The 17,652-nt window shown below is 36.0% G+C and overlaps 2 protein-coding genes across 3 annotated transcripts; one reads left to right on the top strand and one right to left on the bottom strand.

Annotated features, from left to right (window-relative positions):
• Nucleotides 1-219: 219 nt before the first annotated feature.
• On the bottom strand, nucleotides 220-12,422 carry LOC145237558 (NEDD4-binding protein 2-like). Of its 2 annotated transcripts, none has more exons than XM_080100469.1 (22): nucleotides 12,171-12,422; nucleotides 11,226-11,336; nucleotides 10,642-11,108; nucleotides 10,351-10,577; nucleotides 9,171-9,742; nucleotides 8,958-9,089; nucleotides 8,727-8,855; nucleotides 8,529-8,595; nucleotides 7,234-8,440; nucleotides 6,816-6,984; nucleotides 6,258-6,389; nucleotides 5,791-5,969; nucleotides 5,351-5,487; nucleotides 5,230-5,289; nucleotides 5,100-5,162; nucleotides 4,602-4,749; nucleotides 4,443-4,538; nucleotides 4,062-4,205; nucleotides 3,693-3,793; nucleotides 2,602-2,754; nucleotides 1,278-1,414; nucleotides 220-1,202 (listed from the first exon to the last, which is right to left on the bottom strand). In XM_080100469.1, exons 1-22 carry the CDS (start codon nucleotides 12,280-12,282, stop codon nucleotides 1,087-1,089), a joined length of 4,659 nt encoding a protein of 1,552 aa, XP_079956595.1. In that variant the 5' UTR covers nucleotides 12,283-12,422; the 3' UTR covers nucleotides 220-1,086. The 2 variants fall into 2 exon arrangements, with proteins under 2 accessions (XP_079956595.1, XP_079956596.1); XM_080100470.1 differs by having other exon boundaries at nucleotides 6,816-6,981.
• Nucleotides 12,423-13,090: 668 nt separating this feature from the next.
• On the top strand, nucleotides 13,091-17,488 carry LOC145239137 (bifunctional methylenetetrahydrofolate dehydrogenase/cyclohydrolase, mitochondrial-like). Its single transcript, XM_080102420.1, has 8 exons — nucleotides 13,091-13,243; nucleotides 13,383-13,567; nucleotides 14,214-14,345; nucleotides 14,612-14,755; nucleotides 15,279-15,386; nucleotides 15,927-16,019; nucleotides 16,203-16,328; nucleotides 16,730-17,488. The coding sequence occupies exons 1-8, from the start codon at nucleotides 13,137-13,139 to the stop codon at nucleotides 16,843-16,845; spliced, it is 1,011 nt and encodes a 336-aa protein (XP_079958546.1). The 5' UTR covers nucleotides 13,091-13,136; the 3' UTR covers nucleotides 16,846-17,488.
• Nucleotides 17,489-17,652: the final 164 nt, after the last annotated feature.

Below are 17,652 nucleotides of genomic sequence, written 5' to 3'. Positions count from 1 at the left end.
TTCTTAGTGATGATTTGTTTCATCAAGTGTAGGCAGCTGCATAATATTCATGTTGGTTGACCACTTGAATTCGTTCAGACTTTGTTTCGTTGTAATTCCCAGTAATTGTCATTTATGTCCGATGGACAGATGTCAGTATGTCCGTTAAACACCGTACTCCCATATTCGTAACATTGTACTAGGAACTCTCTGCTAACTGTGTTACCTATGTCGTAATAATCAGTTGACACAAAGAGTTTATTACGCCGCTTTAAATAAAATGCAAGGCACAGTTAAATAAAATGTCTTTTGTTAGACACAAAATTTATTTCATATTACTTATTTAATCTTCACCTCATAACTTCATTAGAAATACAGCGGAGTACAATCGACATAAAAGTACAGCTGCATAGACACGGTTTCACGGAAAACATAAAAAACGCAAACTGGACAATCAAACAATCTTACGAGGTTTACAACTGTACCACGCAGCATTTTGCAACATAAAATCCTTGCAATGGAGAATATATGCATATGATAGCATACATCAAAGCCAAATTCATTTGCAAAACCTCAACAATAGTAAATATATTGATCACGGAAAATAACATTATTCCATTTCCGCTAAATTGAGTTTCATTTGAAAGCACAAAACAACCGCCTATGTTAGAAGTGTTTGAGCCTCTGTTATTTTGTGGACGAATTATAAGGGGTGATGCAGATTGATGCTATATTAATACTACTTGAGTCACTACAGTCAAACAAATGTAAGTAAAAAAAAACAGTTTAAGGAAACCACATACAGTATGACAACAGTTACAATAAAATCCTAGAAAATATTGGACGATGCAGTGCGAACCTGCGTCTTAAATTGTGACCCATCGTAACCCCACCCACCACAACACCTTTACATGCGATTACGTCATAGAATCTCGACGCAAAATTTGCATGCCAGCAATCAGCATCAAAAAGACAGGCTAATTTCATTATAATTTGTGCCTAATTTCATCAAGCGTCATAAATTGAGGCACAAACTGTAAAAAAATCTCATGTAAAAAATGGACAAAAAATGAATAGTGTTTTGCTGCTGCTTGCGGTCGAAGGTTATTATAGGTTAATTTTGAGGTAACCTTCGTTCACTTTGGAAAAGGTAACTCCGGTTTGTTTGAGCCATTCTGTAACTGCGCTTTTGACTTTTGATGTCCCAGTTGCGCTGTTTCTTCCTGTTGAATAAATTGTGCAACAAACTTAAAAAGATGAACTTCTAACTGCTAACAAGTTAACAATACAAGACTTACCCCAACCAGTAATAATGAAAAGGTGTCGACTTTCATTTTCCTGCCGTTTTCTCGCAATCACCGAACGCATTGTGTCAATCGCTTCATCAACGTGCAAACCGTGAAGGTCAAGTTCATCCTTTGACCTTCCTTCGTTCCTACGTATGCAAAATTTCACTCTTTGACAACCAGATGGTACAAAGTCATCTCAAGTAAAAATCACACACAAGCAAATATTTTGACAAATCGAAATAAACCTTTTTTTGTCCAACGTACTGTTTGTAGCAAGGTTGATTTATGTCGACAACTGTACATTAGTGTACTGTCTACGGCAGTAGTTCTCAAACTGTGCGTCGCGACGCCCTGGTGCGTCATTTCAATTTTCCAAGGGCGTCGCAGAATAGTTCCGTTTCGTGACTTTTTGTTGTTGTATCAACAAACACAACTTTAATAATAAGTTTCCTCATTAACTTTCATTTGCTGGTGCGTCGCAAGTCCAGAAAACTTTTCCAGAGGCGTCGCAACCAAAAAAAGTTTGAGAACCACTGGTCTACGGTATTGGCTTGGAGATTTTTTTAAAATTCCAACACACATACAGCAAACCCCAGTTAAACCGAATACTCGTGTAATCTGGACATTTTTTGGGTCCAAACTGGTCCGGATTAACCGAGGTTTACTGTAGACGTGTTTTGCGCTTTAGTGAAGTCAGCAGATTTGCGTCAAAACTGCTGGTGTTTCGCTTGGCTGAGCACTGTGCATCTAAAGCAAATGTTCGTTCGAGCGAATATTTGACGTATAAATTGCACGGCGCCTTTTTCTTGCTTTTTTAACGAAAAATACCCATGATTTTCATTACCAAAGCTTGTATAGAACGAGTTATTATGGTTGAACATAAGCGCGTTTAGCCATTATCCATTTATTGTGTCCTTCAATATTTTCCTTCACGCTCCGAAACATTTCAACGATGCGCAGTTATTTCCAGCTTGGTGATTGTTTTAGTGCAATTGTGTCGCTATGTTTTGTTTCACCAAGCGAACTGAATGTAACGCAATAGATGCGACACCAGCAAAATGCACTCTAAACAGCAATGCTTGGCAGTAAGTATTTGGGCTCTGTTTCTTTTTGTTCTACCGTTATAAATTTAACTTTAAAAATGCTTTCGAAATGAATTTTTTTTCCAACCAATGGCGTCAAAACCTAAACAAATTTATGTGCTTTATTTCAGTTAATTATTTTTGTTCTACCTTTATTAATTTCAGTTCAGAAACGAAAAATGTTTCCAACCAAGTCATAGTGTCAAAACCTTAAATTCCTGTGGTCTGTTGCAGTTTATTATTCCACTCACATTTGCTTGTAGGTTAGTTCTGCTGCTCGATTGTTGGCCTCCCTCAGATATTTCTTGTGGAGTTGAGCTTGACCCGCGTAATACATCGCCAGTGATCCCTTGCTCTGATGGTTGGCTGCGGCCGCTTTACGATGACATTCATGCATCTCCTTCCTGTAACAAAAAAGCTTTTCGTGGTATTGAATTAAATTGTGTTTATTTCGCTCGGTGAAGCAAAATAAAATAGCTGCGCAACGTTGAGAAGTTATAAAGCGCGACAAAGTTAAGGGGACAGTTGGTGGATGGATTGTAAACGCTCTGCAGCTATTCCGTTACTACATGCAAGGTACCTGTTCACCAACAATCGTTGTGTATAAAGTGTACACTGAGAGTATAGACGCGGTGATTAAAAATTAAATCGTTCAAAGAAGAAAACTATAATTTGTTTTGAGTTATGCAAAGCAGCATTAATGCGGAAGTGCAAGGGGTTTTGGCGGCCTCGTAAAACTTCTTTCCCAATCCCCACACACACAGGGCGAGAATACCTAGATGTAGAAAAGCATTAAAACCGATGAGTTACCACCACAGTGAATCACGCGTGGGCGAGGTTGAGTGTGGGTTTATGACTATTGCTGAGCATGTGTAGTGAGTGGGTATAGTGCCAACTGCGCCTACATGTAACTTAAGACCAGTGCTACTGTCTGCTGGGTTAGGAAACAAATACACATAATTTGGAGTAGTGTGGAGTAACCATAAGTTATTAAAGAGGTGTGTGACCTTATGACATGAAATGGCGTATCTAAGTAAAGGTTTTTGGAGCGCACTTTAAAGAACTAAACGACTTGACCATTTATTTCCACTTCAATCTGGTTGAAAAATCAACGTTTGTTCATATTTTAAAGATTAAACATTCACATACACTACGTTATACACATCAGCTGTTTCTAACAGAAACTTTACAAGTAAGGATAAAACAGGTTTATGTATTATGTTTGACAATGCAACAAGTATCAGCTGACAATACTTTATTAGACAATACATCTTTGGGTGAAAACACTTAATAGTATTTGCTTTGTTTCTGTGAATCCTACATAAATCACCAGTTACATTACCTGTGTAAATTGGCTTCAGCTCTTAATTCCTGATATGAGAGGACTCGTTCTCCAAGACATGCAGAGATTGGGTCGGTCTCTTCATCAACAATCTTATCCGTCTGTTTCAAGCATGTTAACAAGTTGTTAAAAAAACAGCGGATAACTTCAGACTAGTCAAAGTTTTCAGTCTGTTAATATACGCGACTGTTGTCTGCATGTCTCGTACTGAGTCTCTGCTGACTCGTGATTTTATAACACACCACACGCTTCATATAAGTTGTTGATTGATTCTTGTACTTTGACAGTTTTTACCTACAACAGCTTGTGGAAGCACCTTACTGTCAATACTACTCGCTTAATACTCCCCAAAATTGATAATCTGCTTACCATTTCTGAGACATCTTCACTGGTTTGTTCAGCATTTGGCAGCAGAGAACCGGTCGTAGTTACAGTGTTGAAAATATAGCTGTCATCATTCGACCAAATACAAGCGATTGCATACATTGTTTCTTCCATGTTATAGTTATTTTTCTGGAAACAAAATCACTGTGAAATTAAACTACATTTTACAACTCACAATTGAAATAGTGCTCTTCATTAGAAGGAATAATACGCAAATAATTGGTATATTTTGTACTCAATTTTACAAAACAATACAAAATACAACAAGAACAAGGTATTTGCTGCTATAGTATTAGGTTAAAGGCTTAAATGCTTGACTAAAAAAGAACATACTGTAAAAATAAACACACAGAGGGCAGAACTTGCCTGAAACATATCATTAAGCAAATCCTCTGGTATTTTTGGATACATCATTTTAAGTTGATCCCTTTTCATCTGAGCTGCAAGTTTCATATTCTTTGTCTATGAAGAAAAACCTCAATAAAAAATAGCATTAAAAATATAAACACAGGAAACGGAATTTACTGAAGCCCTTTGTTTTTCCTGTGAAGCTTCAGCTGCTTTTTCTTCCTGCATTATTCTTGAAAATGGCTCCGATTGTTGCTTTTGTTCAGTTGACCAATGACCAACGCCATTATATAATGTAGATGGACTTCCATTAAACCCTGGTGACCTAGAAAGCAAGTGAGAGTTTATTATTGAGGGAAAAAAGGCCTTTGACAACAAAATATGCAACATTTTAGTTTGGTATCTGTTTAGAACTAGGACAGGGTCAAGAAAGCTAATGGGATTTTTTAATTATCTTGTAAGCACTTGTGCTTGTGTGTCATTCTTTTTTCCTTTGTTTATCATGCACTGTACTACACGCATTCAGTGTCGTTTACCCTGATGAAGGCGACCTGTATGGGACGTCGAAACGTCGGAATAATAAATATAATAATAGGACGTCGAAACGTCGGAATGATATTATACCTGGCAGCTTATATAGTGAATAATAGTTGTTTACCAGACGTTTCAACTTACCAGAGTGACCCACTTGAAACACCAATTAGTGGCTGTGAATGGCGAGGAGGTGTGGCAGGAAACCTAAAGGAATTAAGTGAGTTAAGGTGATGATTAAACTTAAGAAAGAAATTATTTTTCAGTTGTTTACCTGACATTATTTGGAGTCTTTTTGTATTCTTGTAATCCATGTGTTTCTTCCATTTGTAACCTAATAAACCACAAAATTTACTGCTGAAAGTCTTGCGGCTTTTACAATAACAAAAAAATACCTTCTTGCCAATTTTTCATCTTCCTCTATCTGTTGAATATCCACAGGAACAGATTCTTCAGATAAAATGTGACGCAATTTTAGATTACTGCTGCTCGGCTCGTCGGAGGAATTGGGCAAAGAAACTGCTTCGTTTACCTACAGAAAAAACATGACATTGTTTTGACAAATGCTGCTTTAAACAAAGAATATGTTTTTTGGGCATACAATATTTTAAAGAAGAGTGGCAGACGATTAGCAGCAGTTAAATCTTATATTTTTACAAAACAGAAATATTAATTTTGTCTATTTAGAAGGCAACGTCAGTTTTTTTCTAATAGAAAAGTACTAAAAAAGAAACATAATAGCTATAACTTTAAAAAAACAATATGTTTTAGGGTTTATATTTATTTGTCATGTTTCAAAATGAGGGTTGGACCCTGTTTGTTTTTCGTCACTTACAGTATCTTTTTTATTCAAATTTGCATTCTTCCATGCCACATAAAGATTCAATGCTGCATCCATCTCAAGTTGAACAATTTGAGTGTAAATTTCTGGCAAATCTTCACCCGAAAATGTTGAAACTTGATGTAAAAACTCCAATGGAAGTTGGATTGAAACTGCTGGAATTTCTTGTGTAGCTAAGAAAATAAAAATATAACCATGAATATGAAACCCTTCAACACCGAAAAATGTAAATTACACCTGGCATGTGTAGATTTTACATTAGTTTATTAAATAGTAATAATTGTCATAAACAAGGGTTTTTACCAAATTAGATATGAATGGGTAATGTTTATTTTTTTGGGATACAAAAGGAGCAACCGTTTGATACTCAACACAATCCTTATGCTTAAAAAGATTAAAAAAGTAAAGTTTGAAACAGGTAGATGAATGTTAACATGCTGCAATTGCACTGTTGAACTTACTGTCAGTTGGCTTATCAAGCGAACTCGGGGTCTTCAATTTGTGGAAGTCGTTTAAAGATACTTCGTTGTAATAATCGTCTATGGTTTGAAGGGAAATTTGAGCACCAACAGGTGACGTTCTAGATTCAGAACCTGCAAAATCCCAAACACAACCAGAATTAGAAAAAAAAAATTAAATTCGGTTCACTGTGATGCTTTCAGCATCCTACATGCACCTACTTAAAACTGTTATCGCGCAGAGTTTTTGTTGCATTGTGACATGCTTGCAATTATTTTTTCCTTTGTTTATCGTGCACTGTACCACCTGCATTCAGTGTTATTTACTCAGACGACCTGTATGGGACGTTGAAACGTTGGAATAAAAATACAATTGCCAGAAGAGCTCGATAAACTTGAAAAGAATCCTTAAATTATTAGGTGTTTAGACCACCTTGTAAAACTTTACCAAAAGTCCCTTTATGTTATGAAGGATCCCCTGAAATGGACCAGTGGCTTGGGAAATTAAGTAGGGAATTACGGCATCAATTTAATAAAACTTTTCTTAAAACTTTTTCTCACCCAGCAATGTATTTTCATCTGTTCCAAAAAGTGATGACTCAGCAATTATATCAGTGGTCCAATGCAAGTCTCTGCCACATTTCATGTAAACTTCATGTAAGTGTTCAGGGGAAAGGTTGGGAAATAAAGCTTGTAAAGTTTTCAAGTCATCATTTGGATCTTGGTTCTGCTAAGACAACATGTCAAACTACTTTAATACATTGGTACACAAAGATTCTATTTAAATATGACGGAAACTGACGATGCCTTCTAAATAGGCAAAATTTATATTTCTGTTACGTAAATAAATGATGTAACTGATGCTGATCGTCTGCTGCTCTTCTTGAATAATTGCTATGCACTTGAAAAATGACAATATTAGGATATAAAGGAATAAATTGTAAAAGATTTTAACTCTACAAAGTTTCGACATTCATACCATTTCATACTCATTGGTTGATGTACTTTTGTCTAACACTGAATCAGGAGTTTCGACATCGGACAGACTGATTGGTATAAAACTGTAGCTGTTGGCGAATATAAATTTAAATCCTGTGGTTGTTTCAATGTGATCGCCATGTTCAAATTGTCGGAGTCTAATAAAGTCCTCAGGGTCAGTCCATGCAAAACTGTCTTTCATTTCAACCCGTTTTTTGGGTTTGTTATTTTGTTCAACTTGTGCAACTGCATTTGTAGTTTGAATTGAATTTAAGAAGTCACCCCAGTCGCTATCAAAATGAATGTCTTGTAACAAACTCTCTGGCTGCTTTTTAGAGGATCGTTTTTTCGATTTTTTCGGTGACTTATTCGAAGATGGACTTTCCATAATTGGTTCTGTCTCTTTAGGAACACTATACACAGACTCTGACGATTCTGTGTCCAATTTCACACTTTCTTTGGTAGGAAATTTAAGTGAAAATGAGTCTAGTGTATTTGCCAGCTCTTCAAATTCAGGTGTGATTTTTGACTCAAAAACAGCCTTGCCATTTGTAACATTGTCCATCACTTCGTCAACAAGTGCTGTAGCCTGGCTTTTAATGTCTGTTTGTTTATTCGTTTCAATGTCCAACATTTTAAACGCAGCATTATCAAAGCTGTGCGATTCATCAACAACTCCATCCGACAGACTGGAGTTGTCAGAGCTCAAGTAAACTTCAGCAGATGTCGTGCAAGGAAATTGTGTTGACAGCTCAAAGTTTGTGCTGTTACCAAGTGTATATACAGCATTGGAATAAAGTTCTGTTACATTTTCTGTTGGACTTTTGTTCACTTCTTCACTTTCTGAATCCTCACCCGAGTTACTTTCAAGTGCACAGGTTGTGTTCTCAATGTTTGATTTATTTTCCGCCATGACATTGTTTATTTCTTCGTTGCCCGATTCGTCACACGAAGAACTTTCACCTTCTAGGAACAAATCTAAACCGTCCTGGTTTTGTTGTGATACTGGTTTGTCTGTTTGGTACAGAATTGGCCACGATTGCATAGAGTTTCCCTCTGTATCAACTAAAGTGCTTGTAACTTTGCTTGGTGGGTTGGTGGTAAACTGAAAAGTTTGTTGGTTCATTTTCACAGATGGTGATTGATTGGCTGACAGCCTTGCTCTTTCTGAGTGAAGGATACTTTGAACCGTAACATTTCTTTCATATCTAACAAAAACAAAATATTTTAGGCAACAAAAACCCTAAAGCTATATTAATTCACTGTATTTTAACTAATAGAGTATTTACAATTTACCTGTCTAGCATTGCTTTGATAGTTTCTTTTGGGACTCCATGACTATTTCTTTTTGCCAATTGGCCAGCTAAAACATAAAATAGTTGGTTTGAAATACCAAACATGAAAGAAATATTGGAGGCATGGAAATTCATGTACTGTTTGTGGTTTATATTATTTTACCAAGGCCTGGATGCAATTAAATATGGGATTTCTGACCTTTGTTTTTCCACCAAGTGTCCGGTTCCTTTATTTGAATGTAATAACTATTTTTTGCTCCTTCCACAACATAAGGAGTCATTTCCCAAGCTGTCATGTTTGTGTTGTCAATGATAACAGGAGAATGACCTGAATTTGTTTCAAAAATTGTTAAAATGTCTGATTTCATATGATTCATAAATCGATCATAAAGACCCACATAATTTTTATCCAAATCAGAAAAAATACTACCTTTTCGCAAAAAATTTCGAGCACGATCCTGATTCCATAAATGCGCTTGCTGTAGTGAAGATGGATTAAAAACATAAAAACCATTTGGTTGAACAAAGAAGTCATCGGTGCTCAGTATACAACCACGAGGACCTGTTAGCAAGTATAATATCACTTTGCCTATCTGTCACCATAACCACAATAAACAATTCACTTGTCCATTACAATACAAACCTGCTAACTGTCGCGCTAAAGTTGACTTTCCGCTTCCAGGGGCACCACGCAAAATATAAAGCAGTTTCTTGGCTTTAGAGGCTGGTCCCGAATTTTTACGTTGTTTTCTTGACATCCTGTCAGGAAAACGTTGTAACCGAGGCGGTGTATTAAATCCGCGGGGTTGTTGGAATGGGTGGCGGAACCTTTGCTGTGGCCCCATCCCCGGTCCTTGGGGGTGAAATCCTCGGAAAGCATTGTTAAGTGTCCTTGGTTGTCTTATACGAGGTGGGGTAGTTAGGGGTGGATTGGAAAAGTCCCAAGCACCACTCCAACTGTTATGTTGCATGGTTTCACTGCTGTTCACAAAGCGATTCAATTTCAGTTTAAGTCTGGAAAATTCATCTTGTTGTTGGACATAATCCTCTTTGATGCCTATTACTTCTTCTACACCCAAGACAGTTTCTTTATTTTCAGTTGAAATCCTTCCGGCATTAACTTCAACTACAGGAACCTCTACTGATTCAATATCACGTGATACAGCAAGGGATTTAATTCGGTTTGCTATAATGTCTGATGACTTACTGAGCGACCTGCAAAAAAGAAAGTCCTTGAAAATTCACAGTACACAAAGTGAAATGAACTAATACAAAGCATAATTGGAAAGTCGCAAAACACAGAGACAAATCTCAACAACAATCCAACTGTTTTACTCCATGAACAACTACTGTAGATAGGTCTGAAACTACTATGCTAGCCTGTTAGCTTTTTACAAAAAAACTTGTGTACATGCATATGTTGGAAAAGAGATAACAGATTATTTCCTTTAGGCATTCACAATCAACAGCATGCATATCCCAACAATGAAAATTAACCCTATGACATAGGGGTGTCGTTTATGTCTATGCTGGCAAAGGAAAGAGCTCTTGTAACACTGTGGCAACAATGCAAAGACAAAGATAACAAAGTTGTAGAGGCTTTTATGCAAAGCACACATATTCTAAAAGGATTGGATATCTATAAAGCAGTCCATATTTTCTAAACTCTATTAAAATACACAAGGACAGGGAGTGTATAAAAAACTTCTAATCAAAAAACAGCATGAAATTCAGAAGTTTTGCATATGTTTTAGTAAAACACAAGACTACATTTCACAGGCAACATCACTGTAGTTTAGAAGACTGCTTTCTACAAAATGTACTTCTCTTTCTTATTGAACTTGACTGATGGGTGTTCTGTGCAGCTGACACCATTTATCAGTGAAGGCTGTTGTTGTCCTTCACCACTGAACTGAAATCGCATTCCATTCCACTTTCCAACAGCAGTGTATGAACGAACAATGATAAACCGCAAGTTGCCTTTTGGTTTGACGATTGGCTGATTTTTCTCAATGAGAGGAACAATAGACTCTAGTTGCTTAATACAGGGCTGAAAAACAATATATTTTTATGGCAATGGTTTCAAGGTGTTAACAAATTCATACAATTCACACCTTTTCTAACTCCTCAACATCATGATTATCATTGAATGTTTCCAGGAGATCCTTTTCCGACTCTACTGTAACACTCTGGTCAGGTGCTGCTTCTTTAGTTGTTGGTTCCTCATCCCAATTTAATGGTGGAGAAAAATGGTTTAAAGATGAAGTGGCACTAATGTCTTCAGGAACTGATTTCTTCACACATATTTTATCAGTAGTGGCAGTATTTCCATGATCAGTAGACTTATTTTCACTTGGTGCTTTGCTGGTTTTGCAGTTTGTGTTGTTTTTAGTTTTATTGCTGACAGGTTTGTTTTTAGCTGCTGATTTTTGTTTCGCAGCCCTCCTGCGTGCCTTGCGAGAACTAGATTTTGTTGATCGTTGCGGTGTTAATTGTGATGACAGTGAAGTAGATTCTGATGGCAACACCGTGGATTGTGATGGTGGTAATGATGTTGATGATTTTGTATCCAAATTTTTGACTTTAAACAGAAATGAAACAGATTTTCAGACATTTAAAGAAACTTGAAATTAATCTGCATATTTTTCACAGCACAAGTTATTTTATTAAAAAAACTCGTTTGTTTACAAACTATTACCAGTTGTAGTTTCTGTTTGATTTGTTTTTCTTTCAACATCTTCAGCTTTTGAAGCACTGCTTTCTGGTGTAGATGGGCATAATATGCTTAGCTGGTCCAATGCCTTTACAACTGTAACGGGAATAATAATAAAAAAGGTTTCAAAAAGATTACAAAGTAGAGAAAAAGCATTTTTTTCAAGTTAAACCAGAGAAAGCACTGGTTGAGCGCTTTTGAAAAAGTGCTGTATTTATTTGATTGTAAGCTGCGGCTTATAAAGTTTTTTACCCTACAGCAGGGGTCACCAAACTTTTGTTACTGCGGGCAGGATAAGTTTAATAATAATTCATGTGGGCCGTATAGTTTTCATACCCTAGCGCCGTCTTTCCAAACTTAGCCCGCGAGGCGATTTTTATAGGGGCGCCAAGATATGGTCTTTCTACAAACCCATTTAAAGTCTGGTGATGCGACTTTTAAACTGTATAGTTAGACTTATATTCAGGGCAATGCTTGTATATTTCGTCAAAAGTAACCAAAGAAGGCGATTGTTTGCGCACAATTAATACTTGTTTGTGACGTAATAAACTGGTTTTGGTTCAATCCTAGGCGTTGTAATCCTATGTAACTACGTAACATAAATCCTACATATCGCGACAGGAAAACTTTCGTAAGGAGTAGATTAATTTTTGAATGTTACAAAATTATCAATATGATTTGGTGAACCAAAAAATGTGGCCGCGGGCCGGATGAAATGACTTCCCGCGGGCCGTAGTTTGGTGACCCCTGACCTACAGTATTTTCATTTTAATGAAAAACATTTTACATTTTAATATCATATCGATGGTATTTCTGCACCCAATCGAGGTTGGCTTACATTATTTATTTGTTACCTTCAGTTTACAATTAAGGGCAGCTTACAATTAAGCAAATATGGTAAATAAAACACAATAAAAATATTTTACATACTATTGAAATCATTTTCGGACAAAATGATGTAAATAACTTCTGGTTCAAGTTGTGGAAACATTTCCTGAGTTTGTCGAAAAACATAATCTTGTGTTGGTCCGGTTCCAGACATCTTTCTTGACTTTCAAATTAAATTTTAATTCCATAACAATGGAAGTCTTCCACCAACAAGTTTTAAGACATGTTTTTGCTTTTAAAGTCAAAACAGTCCCTAATAGGTTGATCAATACTGCTGCAACAAAGCGTATGTCGCAATTTGCATCAAGATTTTAACTGTTAAAACACTGAAAACAAGTAATTGTGTCATACCTCATCACAATAATAAAACTACCTATATAGGTTGAGTTTAAATAGAAAAACATATTTAACTACCTGATACTTGTGACGTTAAAAACTCGACACAAAACACTTATAGGTCGTGCAAATTTTTCCTAGTTTTTATTACAGTCATAACTTGCTTTCTAATCACAACAACAAGCAGTTAACGAAATTTACAACTCAAACTTTGTTGTCGTGGATTTCGGAAGTCATTCAAGCGTGAAATTGCACATGATCGATGATGCGTGCAAAACACGACATGTGCCTTTTTCTGTTTTCATTCAGGTATTTTTCCCAAACTTTTCCGAAAGGTTATTAGTGAGTAGTTGCTTTGTGGTAAGCATTGATGCACAGGTGTCCATGTGGCAAATATGTAAAACGCATCTCAGCGCCTGATTGTCTGTAATTGTGACGTCAGTATAGGGTACTTTAACGTATTTCCGGTTTCACTTCCCCAATTCGATTGCGCAAAACAATTTACATTCGTCTTTCTGCAAAAATGACACGCGACTGAAGATTTTGTGTAAATAAATCACATTAAGCAACTTGTACAAACTTGCAAAGTCACTTAATTGGTAAAACTAGTTTTATTTCTTTAAATTGCAATTCATTTGTTACGTTTTAGGATTTTTCCTGATTTGTTTAAATATGTTTAGGATAGGATTAGTAATCTGTATTAAAGCAAGGCTTGTCAAACCTACAGTACAGTTAGGGCAAGCAATCAAATGTGCATCGATACACACATCATCTGCAAGGTACGTATTTTTGCAATTATGTTTTTGGACTAGACTTGGTGTATTTCTTATTTTAAATCACTTTATACAAGATTTTGGTAACTGCATTGTATAATATTTGAAAATTCTGTGCAAGATTTACTTTCAAGCTATTTTTAAGGAATGAGGCCAAAATTATTAGCGGAACGAAACTTGCTGGTGATATCCACAAAGAGGTAAAAGCTGAAATAGACGAATGGATGAAAGATGGCAACCGTGCTCCCCACCTGGCGGCTGTGCTGGTTGGAGATGACCCTGCTAGTGCAACTTATATCAAAAATAAAGTAAAAGCCTGCAGTAAAGTTGGTGTGTTTGAAATCTTTATTTTTTTTGTCTTTAATTTGATTGTAATTTCTTTTTGGAAATCATGTTTTTAAATACATGATGCACAGTTTTAAAAATTCTAGGCAAAAAGATGCAAGCCAGTATTTGGGTGCAAACATCCCAATGTTTCGACAGTTTCTATTGTAACCGTCATGCAAAATAAAAACCGAAGCGATGTTACTTGGTGCTGCACAACAGTAATAGATGGAGTGATGCAAAGTTAAATGTGATGTTTACACTCAAATAATAACTTGTATACTTTTGCTCAGAATTGTTTCATTATTTGGCAGAGTCTAATTTACTTATTTGTGTTGGTCTAAAGCACTTTTTATTACCAAGCAATTTAGTTTTGCAATATTTTGTCTTGCTATAACTACTAAACTAAACTGCTGCAAACATGTGTCAACTACAGACCTAAGTTATATAAAGAGCACAAATTTGTATGCCTTATGCTATTTCTAATTCTTACCAGAATGTCAAGAATTTTTCAAAAATGTAACTTGATAATTTGCATGTCTATTAAAGCTTGTCACATTGTTTTGTTTCTAACTTGATGCAAAACTAAATTATTAAAACCGTGGCTAATGCTGTAATTTTGGTATAAACCACCAATATTTTTTCCACCCAGGTATTAGCAGTGAAACTATAAGCAAACCATCAGCAACCTCCCAGGAAGAACTTTTGCAAATTGTTGATTCACTGAACACAAGTGATAAAGTGGATGGAATTCTGGTACAACTACCATTACCAGAGCATATCGGTAAGTGACAACCCAAGTTCTTAAGCAAGAGCTTGCAAAAATGCTTCGCTTTGCATCAAAATACTGATAGCTCCAAAGATGCTATTTTTGCCTTTCCAACTCTTTATTACTTTATAGTTTGTTTAGTATAATATTTGAAGTAAATGTTTTTGTTTTGCAATAGAGTGGGTAATATCTGCCTGTTAAATTATAAACTTGTATTGTGTGTTACACAACCATGTATTTCCATATTCCACTACATTCACATGATGATTGTGTGTTTGCAGATGAGAGGACAGCATGCAATGCGATTGCACCAGAAAAAGATGTGGATGGCTTTCATATAACCAACATTGGTCGTCTTTGTCTCGATCAGCAATGTCTGATGCCTGCGACTCCAGCTGGTGTCTGGGAAATGATCAAAAGATCAGGTATTTGTCAAAAACTAAAAGTGTAAGGCTTTGCTTTATATGTAATGCTTTTAGTTTGGCAACATTTATCACAGTTTCCACTTTTGTTAACAATGCTGATTTATCAGGCTATAAAAGTCAAAAGTGTTGATGTGTCAAATATGCAAATTTTTCCCATGGGGGATTCTTTTCTTACCTTTGTATGTTTTTGTTTAGTTTATTCATTTGATTGCCTGTTTTGAAATCAAGGGTGGTTGACAAGGTGGCCTTAGGGTCTTTCGCCACCCTGCCGCTTAAGCAGCAAAATAAATTACTTACTACTTACTTACTATGTGTCTGTAGGGCATTGTTATACATCTGACAGTGTATTTTACAGCTATTTGTGTATACAGTACTTATTATATGTAAGCTGAAGACAGTGGACACTGTTTTGACCGTTCAACAGCACTTCACCATATTGGGAGCAATGTGCAGAAAAGTCATGCCTCAACCAATACCTGATTTATTTTCTTTTTTTTTCTTTTTTTATTTCGTATGTTACCAGGTGTGGAGACATTTGCCAAGATTGCTCTTGTTTGTGGCCGATCGAAGAATGTTGGGATGCCAGCTGCTATGCTCCTCCACACAGATCATCGACATGAAAGACCTGGAGGTAGGTTCCAAAAATTAACATTGCTGTGTTTTAAGTATTTACTACTAGGGATGGGCCAAAACTGCAAGTGTTCTGTTTGGCCGAGCACGCTCGGGTGCATTATGTCGTCACAAACATCCCCTATTCTACAGAGGTTTTGGCGTTATTAGGTCCTTTACGTCACCAGTGATGTATTAAGCTGTACAGGCGCTAGAAGTACGCGTTTTTTTACAATCATAACGCATTTAAATAAACTGTCATTTTTGTTCTTGTGTACCTGTTCAAAAAAAATATTCGTATGTTAGTATGAATATGCAAATTTGGTGCTCGGGTCAGTTTGCGCAACCGCTCGGCCAAGCACCGAGCAAAACGGTTCTGGCTCGGCTCGGCCCATCCCTATTTACTACTGTATAGTGACCACACTACCATGTTCTCTCATGTGAATCAAAGTGTTTCATTTGCCCTTTCTTTTATTACCACCACCATTATATGTAGCATGATTGCGACATGACAACGCTGGAAAATAAAGCTTCAACCACTTCAACTAATGTATTTTTGCAGGTGATGCTACAGTTATCCAAACCCACAGGTACACTCCGAGGGAACACCTTAAAATGTTGGCCCAACATGCAGATATCATTATTGCAGCAGCTGGTAAGTACTCCATAAAATAGATTTGTGTAAGAACTGAGGATGCCACTGTAGCGGTGAAATTGATATTACGTTGCATGACTGAAACACAGACTGATTCAAGTTTATTGTAAGCTTCAGTTTTGTATAGTTATTCCCAGTTATGGATTAAGCACACTTTTTATGTAGTTTTTTTTTTGTAAACAGGAGTTCCTGGGCTTATTACAGCTGATATGATAAAAGAAGGAGCTTGTGTCATTGATGTTGGGATCAACAGAATCAAGGATGAGAAAACCGGAAAGTTTAAACTTGTCGGTGATGTTGATTTTGATAGTAAGTTACAAAATAAATCGTACTTTAGAAAAATCTTCTCTATGTTACCACGAAAATATGAAAAAAGGTTATTAAAAAAACTAATTAAGTGTTTTTTAACTGTTGAATGGTGCCATCCACTGGAAAACCCCTTGAAATAAACAGTTTGTTTCTTGAACAATAACACTTTATTAAATTACACAAATTGGTCATTTTAACAGGTATAATATGCCAAAAAACCTTTGTCCTCATAATTTATGTTTCACTACTAAGTTTGGTCTTGATGACAACATTGCTTGTTCTTTCTTTAGTGCCCCATTAAGATTGCAAATTCCATCAGTCGAGAACTAACAATTTATTAGTTTTAGTAGTTAGCTATTTGGTCTATTGAAACAATTAACTGTGTTTATTATTGTTCACAGAAGTGAAAAAGGTAGCCGGCCACATCACTCCAGTGCCAGGTGGTGTTGGTCCGATGACTGTTGCCATGTTGTGCAAAAACACAATTCAAGCAGCAAAGAGTTTAAAGCAGAGTTAGTTCCGCATTTTATTGCACTTCTCCGTCACAATCTACACAAGTTTCACATTTCATGCTAGGCGATTAAATAGGTATATTAACACACAAGTTTGAGGTGTGCAATTGTACTAAATTATTTGTTGTTTTATCACTCCTGTATGGTTCCGAATGTGCGTGTGCGTTGCCAACTTCGTTTTATACTATTTTATTTTTTGAACCAAAAGTTTCGATCAACATAGACATTATTTTTACATTTGTGATGATCAAGAGACCTTGCACAAATTTTTAATGTTCAATTTTAAGCTGTAGTTTAAAAAATGACCTCACTTTTTGTGTTTAAATTTGTAAAATGTGTCTGAAAACTTAAAATGTATGTTTTGAAACATATTTGTAGTAAGTTAAGTTTTACAAGTTTCAAGGGCATTTGTGTTGTTGAACTAATTATAACGTGTTGGCTTTAAGTTTTAGTCATTTCCTATTTAATGTTCAGCAAATTTAACAACATTTTTATGTCTTTTCATACAGCTTACATATGTGTGTTCAGCATCTAACTTCGCATGAAAATGATACTTTTTACACCCTTTTGTCTTTCATCGTGAAAAGTTTTTGCGTTGCACCAAACCTACATGCACAATTTCATTGATATAACAACTCCTCACTCTTATGTTGTGTTTTATTTATCACTGTTGAAAAGGTGGAGGTCATTACTTTTATCCCACTCAGACGCAATGCTGAGTTAGTTAAATTATATTCTTAGCATTGGAACTTGGAATTTTGTCCGTGAAAATATTTCTAGGAAAAGAATCCTCTACACTACAGTATAATCTA

The sequence above is a fragment of the Phallusia mammillata genome, chromosome 7, assembly GCF_965637545.1.
Source record: "Phallusia mammillata chromosome 7, kaPhaMamm4.hap1.1, whole genome shotgun sequence".
NCBI classification, from domain to species: Eukaryota; Metazoa; Chordata; class Ascidiacea; order Phlebobranchia; family Ascidiidae; genus Phallusia; species Phallusia mammillata.
The sequence above is the reverse complement of the archived record's forward strand: the minus strand, read 5'-3'. Positions and strand labels throughout refer to the sequence as shown.